At 37.7% G+C, this 14,013-nt stretch overlaps 1 protein-coding gene and 7 non-coding genes across 8 annotated transcripts; all 8 read right to left on the reverse strand.

The window, feature by feature from the left end:
* Positions 1–906: 906 nt before the first annotated feature.
* Positions 907–3,108, reverse strand: LOC124284017 (putative methyltransferase DDB_G0268948). The gene is made up of 4 exons (XM_046720054.1): positions 2,582–3,108; positions 2,183–2,277; positions 1,421–1,552; positions 907–1,171 (listed from the first exon to the last, which is right to left on the reverse strand). The coding sequence occupies exons 1-4, from the start codon at positions 3,053–3,055 to the stop codon at positions 1,063–1,065; spliced, it is 810 nt and encodes a 269-aa protein (XP_046576010.1). The 5' UTR covers positions 3,056–3,108; the 3' UTR covers positions 907–1,062.
* A 3,385-nt stretch (positions 3,109–6,493) lies between these two features.
* On the reverse strand, positions 6,494–6,608 carry Trnal-caa. Its single transcript has 2 exons — positions 6,571–6,608; positions 6,494–6,539 (listed from the first exon to the last, which is right to left on the reverse strand). It is a non-coding gene; the product is annotated as a tRNA-Leu (tRNA).
* A 1,130-nt stretch (positions 6,609–7,738) lies between these two features.
* Positions 7,739–7,853, reverse strand: Trnal-caa. The gene is made up of 2 exons: positions 7,816–7,853; positions 7,739–7,784 (listed from the first exon to the last, which is right to left on the reverse strand). It is a non-coding gene; the product is annotated as a tRNA-Leu (tRNA).
* Positions 7,854–8,217: 364 nt separating this feature from the next.
* Positions 8,218–8,308, reverse strand: Trnay-gua. The gene is given in 2 exon segments: positions 8,218–8,253; positions 8,272–8,308. It is a non-coding gene; the product is annotated as a tRNA-Tyr (tRNA).
* Positions 8,309–9,912: 1,604 nt separating this feature from the next.
* On the reverse strand, positions 9,913–10,027 carry Trnal-caa. Its single transcript has 2 exons — positions 9,990–10,027; positions 9,913–9,958 (listed from the first exon to the last, which is right to left on the reverse strand). It is a non-coding gene; the product is annotated as a tRNA-Leu (tRNA).
* A 355-nt stretch (positions 10,028–10,382) lies between these two features.
* Positions 10,383–10,473, reverse strand: Trnay-gua. Its single transcript is given in 2 exon segments — positions 10,383–10,418; positions 10,437–10,473. It is a non-coding gene; the product is annotated as a tRNA-Tyr (tRNA).
* Positions 10,474–12,114: 1,641 nt separating this feature from the next.
* Positions 12,115–12,229, reverse strand: Trnal-caa. Its single transcript has 2 exons — positions 12,192–12,229; positions 12,115–12,160 (listed from the first exon to the last, which is right to left on the reverse strand). It is a non-coding gene; the product is annotated as a tRNA-Leu (tRNA).
* Positions 12,230–12,586: 357 nt separating this feature from the next.
* Positions 12,587–12,677, reverse strand: Trnay-gua. Its single transcript is given in 2 exon segments — positions 12,587–12,622; positions 12,641–12,677. It is a non-coding gene; the product is annotated as a tRNA-Tyr (tRNA).
* Positions 12,678–14,013: the final 1,336 nt, after the last annotated feature.

The following is a 14,013-nucleotide window of genomic DNA, read 5'->3' on the forward strand; positions in this document are numbered from 1 at the left end:
CCCTTTTCTAAAGTATCCACTTGGTTGTACAGACATTACCTTCTTCTAAACTGGTGTAAGAATTCATGCACTAAAGTCTATTTGTGGACGAGTTATACATGTTTGAAAATACAATATTTTTGCAACAGATTTCTGGTCTATGCGTTTCTTTTTTGGGGACAGTATATCATGTCATACGTATCTGATAATCTGGTATGATAATATGGAATTCATCGTTTATTATATGCTTTATTCCGTTTTTAGTTGTTGATGTTTGTTGTTCTTGTTTGTTTTGGGATTTTTTGTTTGTTTGTTTGGGTTTTTGGGTGGGTTTTTTGTGGTTGTTTTGCTTGTTTTTTTTATGTTTGGGGTGGGTTTTTTTTGGGGGGGTGTTGTCTTGTTTTGTTTGTTTGTTGTTGTTGTTTTTGTGGGGGGTTTGCTTGTTTGTTTGTTTTTTTTGTTGTTGTTTTGGTTGGGTTTTTTAGGGGGGTGTTTAAGGGGATGTTGTTTTTGATTTGCTTCTCTTTTTCTGAAATAGAAATAAAATCCTCATGAAAACACTTGAACTGCACTCTTGTAAGTTGAAAATGCGACGTTTTGAGGCCTTATATTTACTTTGCCTCTCAATAATGACTCTGAGTATATTATAATCGAGGGTGTTCGGACAATTATCACAGTTACACCGTGATGTTTCAGGTTATAGACATTCCTTGATGAACCCGACTAGTATGGGTATGGTGTTATACCAAGAACCAAAATCAGCACTCTAGGGATTGCATTCCAGATGATGGGATTTGACAAGAGATGTCATGGTTGGCACCGAATTCTTTATCGGACACAGTAATGCGGCCACACAACCGATACAACAGATCACGATACCAAACATGAATGAATAGAACAACCACGATTCAGACAGTAACGAGATGATATTTTTGAAAAGTTTATTTCAACAACGCATGGAACAATCACACTAAAATATAACCAGCTTTGGCAGAAAGTAAGGCTGTAAAAGAGGATTTAATTATTGGGGTTTATTTGTTTTCGATTGTTTGTTTTGTTGTTTATATATAATATTTGCTAAGGTTAAAGACTTGGTTTCCTACACAGCAGTATATTGACGCGGTACTTGAATTCCATGGATGGGGATGCTCCTTGTTTTTCCTCTGAGCCGCTGCGAATTAGGCCATTCAGACTGCAGTAAACAAGAGAATAATTCTTAGCTATCTTGCTATGTATCTTGAAATACAGGAATATATTTGGAGCTTCCAAATTAGACGTCATCCTCGCCCCTACCATACCTCCTGATTTGTCATGAGTTTGGACTTTCATCACAAGCAACAAAATTTTAAAGTATTAATGTGAATGCAATGCATAAACTGTCAGATGCGAAATAAATATTTACTAGAAGATTCGAGAAAGTGTAACGGATAAAGACACTTGCGTTTCTCTGTAATCGGTCAGTTTCGCTGAGCCTGGGTTCGCCTCCAAATATTTCTGCCAGAAGGACATTGTGGAGGAGAGTTGGACCAAGTCCTCGACTGTCATGGTCTTGGTTATAATAACGCTGGTGTCACTAAAACATCATTGAGTGAATGAATATTCAAACCGTAGACTAAAACGTGAAGTATAGGTAAAAGATATATACTCAACAGTGAGTGAATGAATATTGTTTTACATCGGTTTTAGCTATATTCCAGGAATATCACTTAAGACATGGTCACCACACATCAGACAAAATTGGCCTTCAGTGTTGCTAGCGAACGCTTTATACACTGAACAGCCCCAACGCCCCTCTGCAAAGTAGTTGATAAACAAAAAGCAGTATGTATCAGTATGGGTGCGCTTTGGGAGAACACTTCCCAAGCTATCATAAACGACGTGTTTGTCTCTAGCCTGTTATGAAAGTGTGTAGAATGAAACCATAGACTAAAAGGTTAACATAATCAAATGGCCGATTCATTTCGATTTTAACTTAGCGTCGGAAACAAAGTAAAACCACTTTCTGAATACCCCGGTGATGCCTTTTACGCTCCGATGTGTTTTCCGATTGGGAATTTTGGGGGTATTTTCTTTTTGGTTGTTAGTTTGTTTTTCATTTCTAAAGTAATGCACTAAGCAATGAATTGGCACAGCTCAAACATCTCACGCAAGATAGGGCAGAGATTGGGGGTAACATTTAACAGTGGTACATGGATCTACTTACTGCAGCCATGTTCCATACGGGCATTCGGGAATCTCCTTCCGGTCCCAGATCCTTTTCACTCCCTCTGCGCGGTATTCTGACGTCGAGTCGTGGAACTATACAGACTAATGCACATTAGAGAACATTCATACTTTAAGATATGTTTGTATCTTTAAAATACAGCAATGGCATCATATCTGTTCAACTAAAGATGAGAAGGAGTGTGTCAGCGTGGAGCCGTACCCACAATATCAATCACTGGATTGTCTGGTCCTGAAACAATTATTTTACAGCACGCAGTCATATTGGTGGGACACTGCTGAGTGCGACATAAATAATAAACAAACAAACAAATTATGGAAATACAACGACTAAACCTGACAACTGCCACCAGGAGGGCCTGGAGACAATAAACCTCACCTCCTCAATGGCTGCTTGGGCCTCTTCATTGTCCACTTTCTCTCTGTCCATCCAATACACCGCCAAACACCCTCTTGGCGTCAGTACCCGATCTACTTCCTTGTAGAAAGCAGGGAGATCAAGCCAATGTATCGCCGTTGCAACAGAAACAACATTCACGGAAGAAAATTCAAGGAATGCCATATCTTCACCTTGCCCGACCCGGAAGTCCACGTTGCTCAAAAGTGGCGTCTGTCGTATCTGTTCCTGGCTGATGTCAACGCCGATGACGTGTCTGAAGACGCGGGCAAGTGGAATGGTGCTCTGATGGCCTGTACCGCAGCCGATATCCACAGCACTGTTTAATTCACAGCCGCCATCTTGAACATAGCGGACTATAAAATCCACGACTTCCGAGGTGAATGGTATTCGGTATCTGGCATACGCTTCAGCGTGGTCTTTATCCTCAAAATACCGAATTGGCTGATGGGACATTGTGTGAGTCCCTCTAACGTACCAGTCGATACATACGGGCACGTCTTTGTCCACGTAGACCTAATCATGACATACTGGCCTATAGATAAGTGATTGTAACCCAACAGTGCCCACTGACACCAGTGAGTAAACGAGCACCTGTGTCATATACTCTGCATATTCAATACATGTATGTCATGACAGTTCTACTGATAGTGACGTACACACGGGCTTTCGAAAAATGATCATGTGCAGATAATATGAGCAACTATATCTCATTTAATAATGTCAGGTTGACAATTAGAGCAGAAAAGGACCGCCCGATAGTTACCAGAGCTTTCGAGAAACGTATGTTTCATACCCGATATTCATTCACAGGGGCGTAGGGACCTTTTACAAGATGAAACCATATCTACTTTACCACAGCTACAATTTCATTTTAATTTTCAATATTTTTCATAAATAGCGCTAGCCCTAGCCCTAACACACACACCCACCCACCCCCACCCCACCCTTCTCTCTCTCTCTCTCTCTTCAGATTGTTAACAAATGCTGCCTTCTTTTGTTATAGCGTCTGCAGTCTTTCGTGTAAATAGTCATGTAAGTTCGGCTTTTACAAGTGAGTTGCATCATCGGGTCTGTTCGGGAATAATCGGAATATTTTCCCAAAATATTTTTTATATACTATACGAAATTGATAATCTGGTATCATACTATCGAATTCGGGGTGTTTTTTCTTTCTATTCCGTTTTAAGTTTTAGTTTGTTTGGGGGGTTTTAGGAGGCTGGGTTGTTTTTGGTTCACTTATGGGGTGAACACAAGATTTTGCTAGTTTCTTAGTTTGTTTGTATATAGGAACCAGATGCACATGAAAACACATTTATTACATCGGAAATAATGCTTAATACTGTGGATATGCTGCAGACAGGAGTGAGGCAAAATGAGTGAGTTTTGGTTTTACGCCGCTTTTAGCAATATTCCAGCAATATCACGGCGGGGGACATCAGAAATGGGCTTCATACATTGTACCCATGTGGGGATATATTCCTCAAACAAAGCTGAACATAAACATGGAAAGTAACACATGATGACTTGCTATCTAAAACGCTTCATGTCCTTTAGCAGACATGACAACCGTGACAGTGTGTGTGTGTGTGTGTGTGTGTGTGTGTGTGTGTGTGTGTGTGTGTGTGTGTGTGTGTCTGTCTGTGTGTGTGTGTGTGTGTGTGTGTGTGTGTGTGTCTGTCTGTCTGTGTCTGTGTGTGTCTGTGTCTTTGTGTGTCTGTGTGTGTTGGGGCCCGTTCTGCAAAGTGATCTTAGCACCACGACTATCGCAAGCCGATGTTAAAACATGGGAGTTAATATCACCTCAGCACTAAGACTGTTGCTAGAGCGGAGCTAAGTAAGTCAGTGGAAGCATCTTATCGCCAAATCTACAAAGATTGTATCAGTGAGGAAGTCCCGCATTTCACATACTGGAATGTAACGATATATCGCCACCACATTTAGCAATGTCAGACACAAAGTTCTTAAGTTTCTTTGGTAGCAAAGTCGATTCTCTCCTCTGTATACTCTGAGTATCATCGTGTGTTTTAGTGAAATGTGTGTGTTTTAGTGAAAAGTTAGTGTAAAAAGTTGAAAGCAACGTTCTTGACTGAGAATGCAAAAATCATTAAAATCATTTGACGCACGGACCTGTCCCAATAAACTTGTACATTCGGCCTGCTTCAACAAACACGCAATCCTTCCCACCTTTTAACATATATTGGTTCAACAAAGACTGTGGAAATAAGCCAAATTACAAATACGCAATCCTTCCCACCTTTTAACATATATTGGTTCAACAAAGACTGTGGAAATAAGCCAAATTATAAACACACAATCCTTCCCACCTTTTAACATATATTGGTTCAACAAAGACTGTGGAAATAAGCCAAATTACAAACACACAATCCTTCCCACCTTTTAACATATATTGGTTCAACAAAGACTGTGGAAATAAGCCAAATTATAAACACACAATCCTTCCCACCTTTTAACATATATTGGTTCAACAAAGACTGTGGAAATAAGCCAAATTACAAACACCCAATCCTTCCCACCTTTTAACATATATTGGTTCAACAAAGACTGTGGAAATAAGCCAAATTATAAACACACAATCCTTCCCACCTTTTAACATATATTGGTTCAACAAAGACTGTGGAAATAAGCCAAATTACAAACACACAATCCTTCCCACCTTTTAACATATATTGGTTCAACAAAGACTGTGGAAATAAGCCAAATTACAAACACACAATCCTTCCCACCTTTTAACATATATTGGTTCAACAAAGACTGTGGAAATAAGCCAAATTATAAACACACAATCCTTCCCACCTTTTAACATATATTGGTTCAACAAAGACTGTGGAAATAAGCCAAATTACAAATACGCAATCCTTCCCACCTTTTAACATATATTGGTTCAACAAAGACTGTGGAAATATGCCAAATTACAAACACGCAATCCTTCCCACCTTTTAACATATATTGGTTCAACAAAGACTGTGGAAATAAGCAAAATTACAAACACACAATCCTCCCCACCTTTTAACTGTGGTACATATTTGCCGACAAAAACAGAAATCTATTGATTTTCTGAGATAATATGTCTAAGATACCCATCAGCAGCTGTGTATAATTCCATAAACATTTTGTTATAGTTTTATTAAACGTATATATCGTCACAAATATATATATATACAACAACAGTGTTGGGTTAGCCCCAGTCAAGTAATATCAGTAACATTCGATGTTTTCAACTGAACATCAAACATATGATTAAGTCAAATGTGGGATGTAGTTTATTTTACCTCCCAGTATACAATTAACACCTTAAGTAACTGCATGGTATACAGTCCACGGGTGGTCATTTGAGAGACGAAGTCTTGTTCTATACATTCATAGTAAATAAGGTTCATTTTGATAAATGGAAACGACATAGGCAGAAGTATATCATACTACCTACGTCACAAAGTAAATTGTTCTTGATTACCTTTCAAAATGACTTGATAAATAGGTGTAAATGTCCTTTCGACTTCCGTATATAGGAGCGAATGTGACAAATGATTGACTAAATATGACAAATCCAACGTTTTCATGAAATTCTCTCAAAATCATTCTGAAAGACATTCAGATTGATTTCTCACGGTTATGCACACATACTGATTTGAATATGGAATTTGTACTCGGCCTAAGTTGCAGGCTAAAAACCCATTTCCAATGACGAAAATATTCAAAAGCAGAAACTCCTTGATCAAAAATAAACAATCAACAATATTATAAAGATGTTGAAAGAATTGGGTAACAAACATAATTGCCATCTAATCTGCTATAATAATTCACTATAACAGTGACCACTTTAATTAATAGGAAAATATTTACGATAGAAAAAAGAAAAAGAAAAAAAAGATGTGTCAGAAGTGGGATTCGAACCCACGCCCACATTCGTGGACCAGAACACCCAACCTCTATGATAGAGAAGGCACAGCCTTGAGTCTGGCGCCTTAGACCACTCGGCCATCCTGACAGCTGTTAACAAGCGAGTGCTACGGCATATTTACTACTGATACAACGTATAATCGAGGGAATACGTGCTCGTGACTCTTCTTGCAGAGTTAAAGCAATATCACTACATGCATGGTACATTCATTGTTTGACACACAAGACATTGTCCACAGTTTACATCATGCAACCGAGCAAATGGATTGCGCAACTCCAAGTATTTCAAATCTGGTTTCATTCACTGTACAAAAAGGAAAATACTTAAACCTTCTTGGGTTTGAACTGTGGTACATTTTTGTTGAAAAAAGCAAATCTATTGATTTTCTGAGATAATATGTCTAAGATACCCATCAGCAGTTATGTATAATTCCATAAACATTTTGTTATAGTTTTATTTCTACTTATATATTTTCACAAAGAGAACTACATACAATCAATCTTCTTTCAGTGTTGGGTAATATTACAAACATCCGATATTTTCAACTGAACATCAAACATATGATCAAGTCAAATGTGGGATGTGGTTTATTTTACCTCCCAGTATACAATTAACACCTTAAGTAACTGCAGGATATATGGTATGCAGTCCACGGGTGGTCATTTGACAGAAGATGTCTTTTTCTAAGCATTTATAGTAGAGAAGATAATTTTGATAAATGAAATAAATTGATAGGGAGACAGCTGATCGTGGACTATGTCATACTATCTACGTCACAAAGTAAATTGTTCTTGATTACATTTCCAAATAACTTGATAAATACATGTAAATGTCCTTTCGACTTCCGTATATAGGAGCGAATGTGACAAATGTTTCTCAACTTAAATATGACAATTCCAACGTTTTCATGAAATTTCTTCCATGTGATCTTGAAAGACATTCAAGTGATTGATTTCTCACGGTTATCCACACATACTGATTTAAATATGGAATTTGTACTCCGCCTAAGTTGCAGGCTAAAAACCCATTTCCCATGACGAAAATATTCAAAAGTAGAAACTCCTTGATCAAAAATAAACAATCAACAATATTATATAGTGGTCGAAAGAACTGGGTAAAAAACATAATTACCATCTAATCTGCTATAATAATTCATTATAACAATGACAACTTCAATACATAGGAAAATATTTACGATAGAAAAAAAATAAAAGATGTGTCAGAAGTGGGATTTGAACCCAAGCCCACATTCGTGGACCAGAACACCCAACCTCTATGATAGAGAAGGCACAGCCTTGAGTCTGGCGCCTTAGACCACTCGGCCATCCTGACAGCTGTTAACAAGCGATTGTTATGGTATATTTACTACTGATACATCGTATAATTGAGGGAATACGTGCGCGTGACTCTTCTTGCAGAGTTAAAGCAATATCACTACATGCATGGTACATTCATTGTTTGACACACAAGACATTGTCCACAGTTTACATCATGCAACCGAGCAAATGGATTGCGCAACTCCAAGTATTTCAAATCTGGTTTCATTCACTGTACAAAAAGGAAAAGGTCATTAAGTAGTCCCTATTCCTATATTTACTTGGTAACACTGGACAATGAGTTTTCAGAGAACGCTATTATAGTTTCAAAAAAGGTGTCTAAATTTGGAAACTTCAAAATATGAAGAAAAAAAAAAAGTTCCCGCGAGGCGGATTTGAACCACCGACCTAAGGATGTCAGATTACACTCTCCACTACAGTCCTCCGCTCTACCAACTGAGCTATCACGGGGCTGACAAAATCCTGTCACAACCTTATGCGATCACACTATGAGTGTGTACATTCCATTACACAAACTGCCTCCCCACTACAGTTTCCTTGTAAACAGTGCATCACCCCCATTAGGCGTGCGAGGGAGTGAACATCAGTAGCGATACACGACATTCACTAGACATTTACACCTAGTATGGCTTGAATAAACACGCAGATGGCTAAACATCACTTTCCACGATAATGACCTAGGCACTGCTACCGCCTCACCCACGACCGTAGATTACAGGTATGTATATTTATGTGGCTGTTTACAGTATTTCATTTCCTCTTTGAGTTTCAAATGCCACATCTAACACCAAGAATTCTTTGTTTATAGCCTTTCCAATATCGTTCAATGTTTTGTTTTTATACAGCCATTGCCTGCTGATCAATACTTCGAAATCTAACAACAATTACCATCACCAAATAAATTTGTCCCCTCAATTAATGTCATGCTTTCTTCCTCCGTTCCCTCGCCACACGCATATTGACACGTTCATGAATCATGGTGCATTCGGAATAGTGACATTGATAATGTACAACAACGGACAAATGAAAGTGTACCAAGTTTGTACATTACCTTCTCTATATTTAACCAGTACCCATTCTTCAACCAATCCACATGAAAATATTTTGGAGTAAGCATATATTGGTTCAACGAAGACTGTGGGAATAAGCCAAATTACAAATACCTAATCCTTCTTGGGTTTGAACTGTGGTACATTTTTGTTGAAAAAAGCAAATCTATTGATTTTCTGAGATAATATGTCTAAGATACCCATCAGCAGTTATGTATAATTCCATAAACATTTTGTTATAGTTTTATTTCTACTTATATATTTTCACAAAGAGAACTACATACAATCAATCTTCTTTCAGTGTTGGGTAATATTACAAACATCCGATATTTTCAACTGAACATCAACAGATGATCAAGTCAAATGTGGGATGTGGTTTATTTTACCTCCCAGTATGCAATTAACACCTTAAGTAACTGCAGGATATATGGTATGCAGTCTACGGGTGGTCATTTGACAGAAGATGTCTTTTTCTAAGCATTTATAGTAGAGAAGATAATTTTGATAAATGAAATAAATTGATAGGGAGACAGCTGATCGTGGACTATGTCATACTATCTACGTCACAAAGTAAATTGTTCTTGATTACATTTCCAAATAACTTGATAAATACATGTAAATGTCCTTTCGACTTCCGTATATAGGAGCGAATGTGACAAATGTTTCTCAACCTAAATATGACAATTCCAACGTTTTCATGAAATTCTCTCCATGTGATCTTGAAAGACATTCAAGTGATTGATTTCTCACGGTTATCCACAAATACTGATTTAAATATGGAATTTGTACTCCACCTAAGTTGCAGGCTAAAAACCCATTTCCCATGACGAAAATATTCAAAAGCAGAAACTCCTTGATCAAAAATAAACAATCAACAATATTATATAGTGGTCGAACGAACTGGGTAAAAAACAAAATTACCATCTAATCTGCTATAATAATTCATTATAACAATGACCACTTCAATACATAGGAAAATATTTACGATAGAAAAAATAAAAGATATGTCAGAAGTGGGATTTGAACCCACGCCCACATTCGTGGACCAGAACACCCAACCTCTATGATAGAGAAGGCACAGCCTTGAGTCTGGCGCCTTAGACCACTCGGCCATCCTGACAGCTGTTAAAAAGCGATTGTTATGGCATATTTACTACTGATACATCGTATAATTGAGGGAATACGTGCGCGTGACTCTTCTTGCAGAGGTAAAGCAATATCACTACATGCATGGTACATTCATTGTTTGACACACAAGACATTGTCCACAGTTTACATCATGCAACCGAGCAAATGGATTGCGCAACTCCAAGTATTTCAAATCTGGTTTCATTCACTGTACAAAAGGAAAAGGTCATTAAGTAGTCCCTATTCCTATATATACTTGGTAACACTGGACAATGAGTTTTCAGAGAACGTTATTATAGTTTCCAAATGTGTCTAAATTTGGAAACTTCAAAATATGAAACAAAAGTTCCCGCGAGGCGGATTTGAACCACCGACCTAAGGATGTCAGATTACACTTTCCACTACAGTCCTCCGCTCTACCAACTGAGCTATCACGGGGCTGACTAAATACCGTCACAACCTTATGCGATCACTCAATGAGTGTGTACATTCCATTACACAAACTGCCTCCCCACTACAGTTTCCTTGTAAACGGTGCATCACCCCCATTAGGCGTGCGAGGGAGTGAACATCAGTAGCGATACACGACATTCACTAGACATATACACCTAGTATGGCTTGAATAAACACGCAGATGGCTACCTGAACACTGCTACCGCCTGTGTTTACAGTATTTCATTTCCTCTTTGAGTTTCAAATCCCACATCTAACACCAAGAATTCTTTGTTTATAGCCTTTCCAATATCGTTCAATGTTTTGTTTCTATACAGCCATTGCCTGCTGATCAATACTTCGAAATCTAACAACATTTACCATCACCAAATATATTTGTCCCCTCAATTAATGTCATGCTTTCTTCCTCCGTTCTCTCACCACACGCATATTGACACGTTTGTTGTGCCCTTAAACATGTGACGTAGTGACATAAGCTCCGCCCACTCATGAATATTCATGATTTCTGTGCACTTAAGACCATTGTGCGTTTAAGGGCACAACACACGTTCATGAATCATGGTGCATTCGGAATAGTCACATTGATATTGTACAACAACGGGCACATGAAAGTGTACCAAGTTTGTACATTACCTTCTCTCTATTTAACCAGTACCCATTCTTCAACCAATCCACATGAAAATATTTTGGAGTAAGCATATATTGGTTCAACGAAGACTGTGGGAATAAGCCAAATTACAAATACCTAATCCTTCTCGGGTTTGAACTGTGGTACGTTTTTGTTGAAAAAGCAAATCTATATGATAATATGTCTAAGATACCCATCAGCAGTTATGTATAATTCCATAAACATTTTGTTATAGTTTTATTTCTACTTATATATTTTCACAAAGAGAACTACATACAATCAATCTTCTTTCAGTGTTGGGTAATATTACAAACATCCGATATTTTCAACTGAACATCAACAGATGATCAAGTCAAATGTGGGATGTGGTTTATTTTACCTCCCAGTATGCAATTAACACCTTAAGTAACTGCAGGATATATGGTATGCAGTCCACGGGTGGTCATTTGACAGAAGATGTCTTTTTCTAAGCATTTATAGTATAGAAGATAATTTTGATAAATGAAATAAATTGATAGGGAGACAGCTGATCGTGGACTATGTCATACTATCTACGTCACAAAGTAAATTGTTCTTGATTACATTTCCAAATAACTTGATAAATACATGTAAATGTCCTTTCGACTTCCGTATATAGGAGCGAATGTGACAAATGTTTCTCAACCTAAATATGACAATTCCAACGTTTTCATGAAATTCTCTCCATGTGATCTTGAAAGACATTCAAGTGATTGATTTCTCACGGTTATCCACACATACTGATTTAAATATGGAATTTGTACTCCGCCTAAGTTGCAGGCTAAAAACCCATTTCCCATGACGAAAATATTCAAAAGCAGAAACTCCTTGATCAAAAATAAACAATCAACAATATTATATAGTGGTCGAAAGAACTGGGTAAAAAACATAATTACCATCTAATCTGCTATAATAATTCATTATAACAATGACAACTTCAATACATAGGAAAATATTTACGATAGAAAAAATAAAAGATATGTCAGAAGTGGGATTTGAACCCACGCCCACATTCGTGGACCAGAACACCCAACCTCTATGATAGAGAAGGCACAGCCTTGAGTCTGGCGCCTTAGACCACTCGGCCATCCTGACAGCTGTTAAAAAGCGATTGTTATGGCATATTTACTACTGATACATCGTATAATTGAGGGAATACGTGCGCGTGACTCTTCTTGCAGAGGTAAAGCAATATCACTACATGCATGGTACATTCATTGTTTGACACACAAGACATTGTCCACAGTTTACATCATGCAACCGAGCAAATGGATTGCGCAACTCCAAGTATTTCAAATCTGGTTTCATTCACTGTACAAAAAGGAAAAGGTCATTAAGTAGTCCCTATTCCTATATATACTTGGTAACACTGGACAATGAGTTTTCAGAGAACGTTATTATAGTTTCCAAATGTGTCTAAATTTGGAAACTTCAAAATATGAAACAAAAAGTTCCCGCGAGGCGGATTTGAACCACCGACCTAAGGATGTCAGATTACACTTTCCACTACAGTCCTCCGCTCTACCAACTGAGCTATCACGGGGCTGACTAAATACCGTCACAACCTTATGCGATCACTCAATGAGTGTGTACATTCCATTACACAAACTGCCTCCCCACTACAGTTTCCTTGTAAACGGTGCATCACCCCCATTAGGCGTGCGAGGGAGTGAACATCAGTAGCGATACACGACATTCACTAGACATATACACCTAGTATGGCTTGAATAAACACGCAGATGGCTACCTGAACACTGCTACCGCCTGTGTTTACAGTATTTCATTTCCTCTTTGAGTTTCAAATCCCACATCTAACACCAAGAATTCTTTGTTTATAGCCTTTCCAATATCGTTCAATGTTTTGTTTCTATACAGCCATTGCCTGCTGATCAATACTTCGAAATCTAACAACATTTACCATCACCAAATATATTTGTCCCCTCAATTAATGTCATGCTTTCTTCCTCCGTTCTCTCACCACACGCATATTGACACGTTTGTTGTGCCCTTAAACATGTGACGTAGTGACATAAGCTCCGCCCACTCATGAATATTCATGATTTCTGTGCACTTAAGACCATTGTGCGTTTAAGGGCACAACACACGTTCATGAATCATGGTGCATTCGGAATAGTCACATTGATATTGTACAACAACGGGCACATGAAAGTGTACCAAGTTTGTACATTACCTTCTCTCTATTTAACCAGTACCCATTCTTCAACCAATCCACATGAAAATATTTTGGAGTAAGCATATATTGGTTCAACGAAGACTGTGGGAATAAGCCAAATTACAAATACCTAATCCTTCTCGGGTTTGAACTGTGGTACGTTTTTGTTGAAAAAGCAAATCTATATGATAATATGTCTAAGATACCCATCAGCAGTTATGTATAATTCCATAAACATTTTGTTATAGTTTTATTTCTACTTATATATTTTCACAAAGAGAACTACATACAATCAATCTTCTTTCAGTGTTGGGTAATATTACAAACATCCGATATTTTCAACTGAACATCAACAGATGATCAAGTCAAATGTGGGATGTGGTTTATTTTACCTCCCAGTATGCAATTAACACCTTAAGTAACTGCAGGATATATGGTATGCAGTCCACGGGTGGTCATTTGACAGAAGATGTCTTTTTTCTAAGCATTTATAGTATAGAAGATAATTTTGATAAATGAAATAAATTGATAGGGAGACAGCTGATCGTGGACTATGTCATACTATCTACGTCACAAAGTAAATTGTTCTTGATTACATTTCCAAATAACTTGATAAATACATGTAAATGTCCTTTCGACTTCCGTATATAGGAGCGAATGTGACAAATGTTTCTCAACCTAAATATGACAATTCCAACGTTTTCAT

The sequence above is a fragment of the Haliotis rubra genome, unplaced genomic scaffold (assembly GCF_003918875.1).
Source record: "Haliotis rubra isolate DU_JTF1 unplaced genomic scaffold, ASM391887v1 Scf328, whole genome shotgun sequence".
Lineage (NCBI taxonomy): Eukaryota > Metazoa > Mollusca > Gastropoda > Lepetellida > Haliotidae > Haliotis > Haliotis rubra.

Bases quoted from the DNA above. Each gene is read 5' to 3' on its own strand.
- LOC124284017 (XM_046720054.1), bottom strand. From the start codon at position 3,055: ATGTCCCATCAGCCAATTCGGTATTTTGAGGATAAAGACCACGCTGAA. The intron at 2,278-2,581 runs GTGAGGTTTATT...TAGTCTGTATAG, and splicing joins CCCAAGCAGCCATTGAGGAG to TTCCACGACTCGACGTCAGA. The intron at 1,553-2,182 runs GTAAGTAGATCC...ATGATGTTTTAG, and splicing joins CCGTATGGAACATGGCTGCA to TGACACCAGCGTTATTATAA.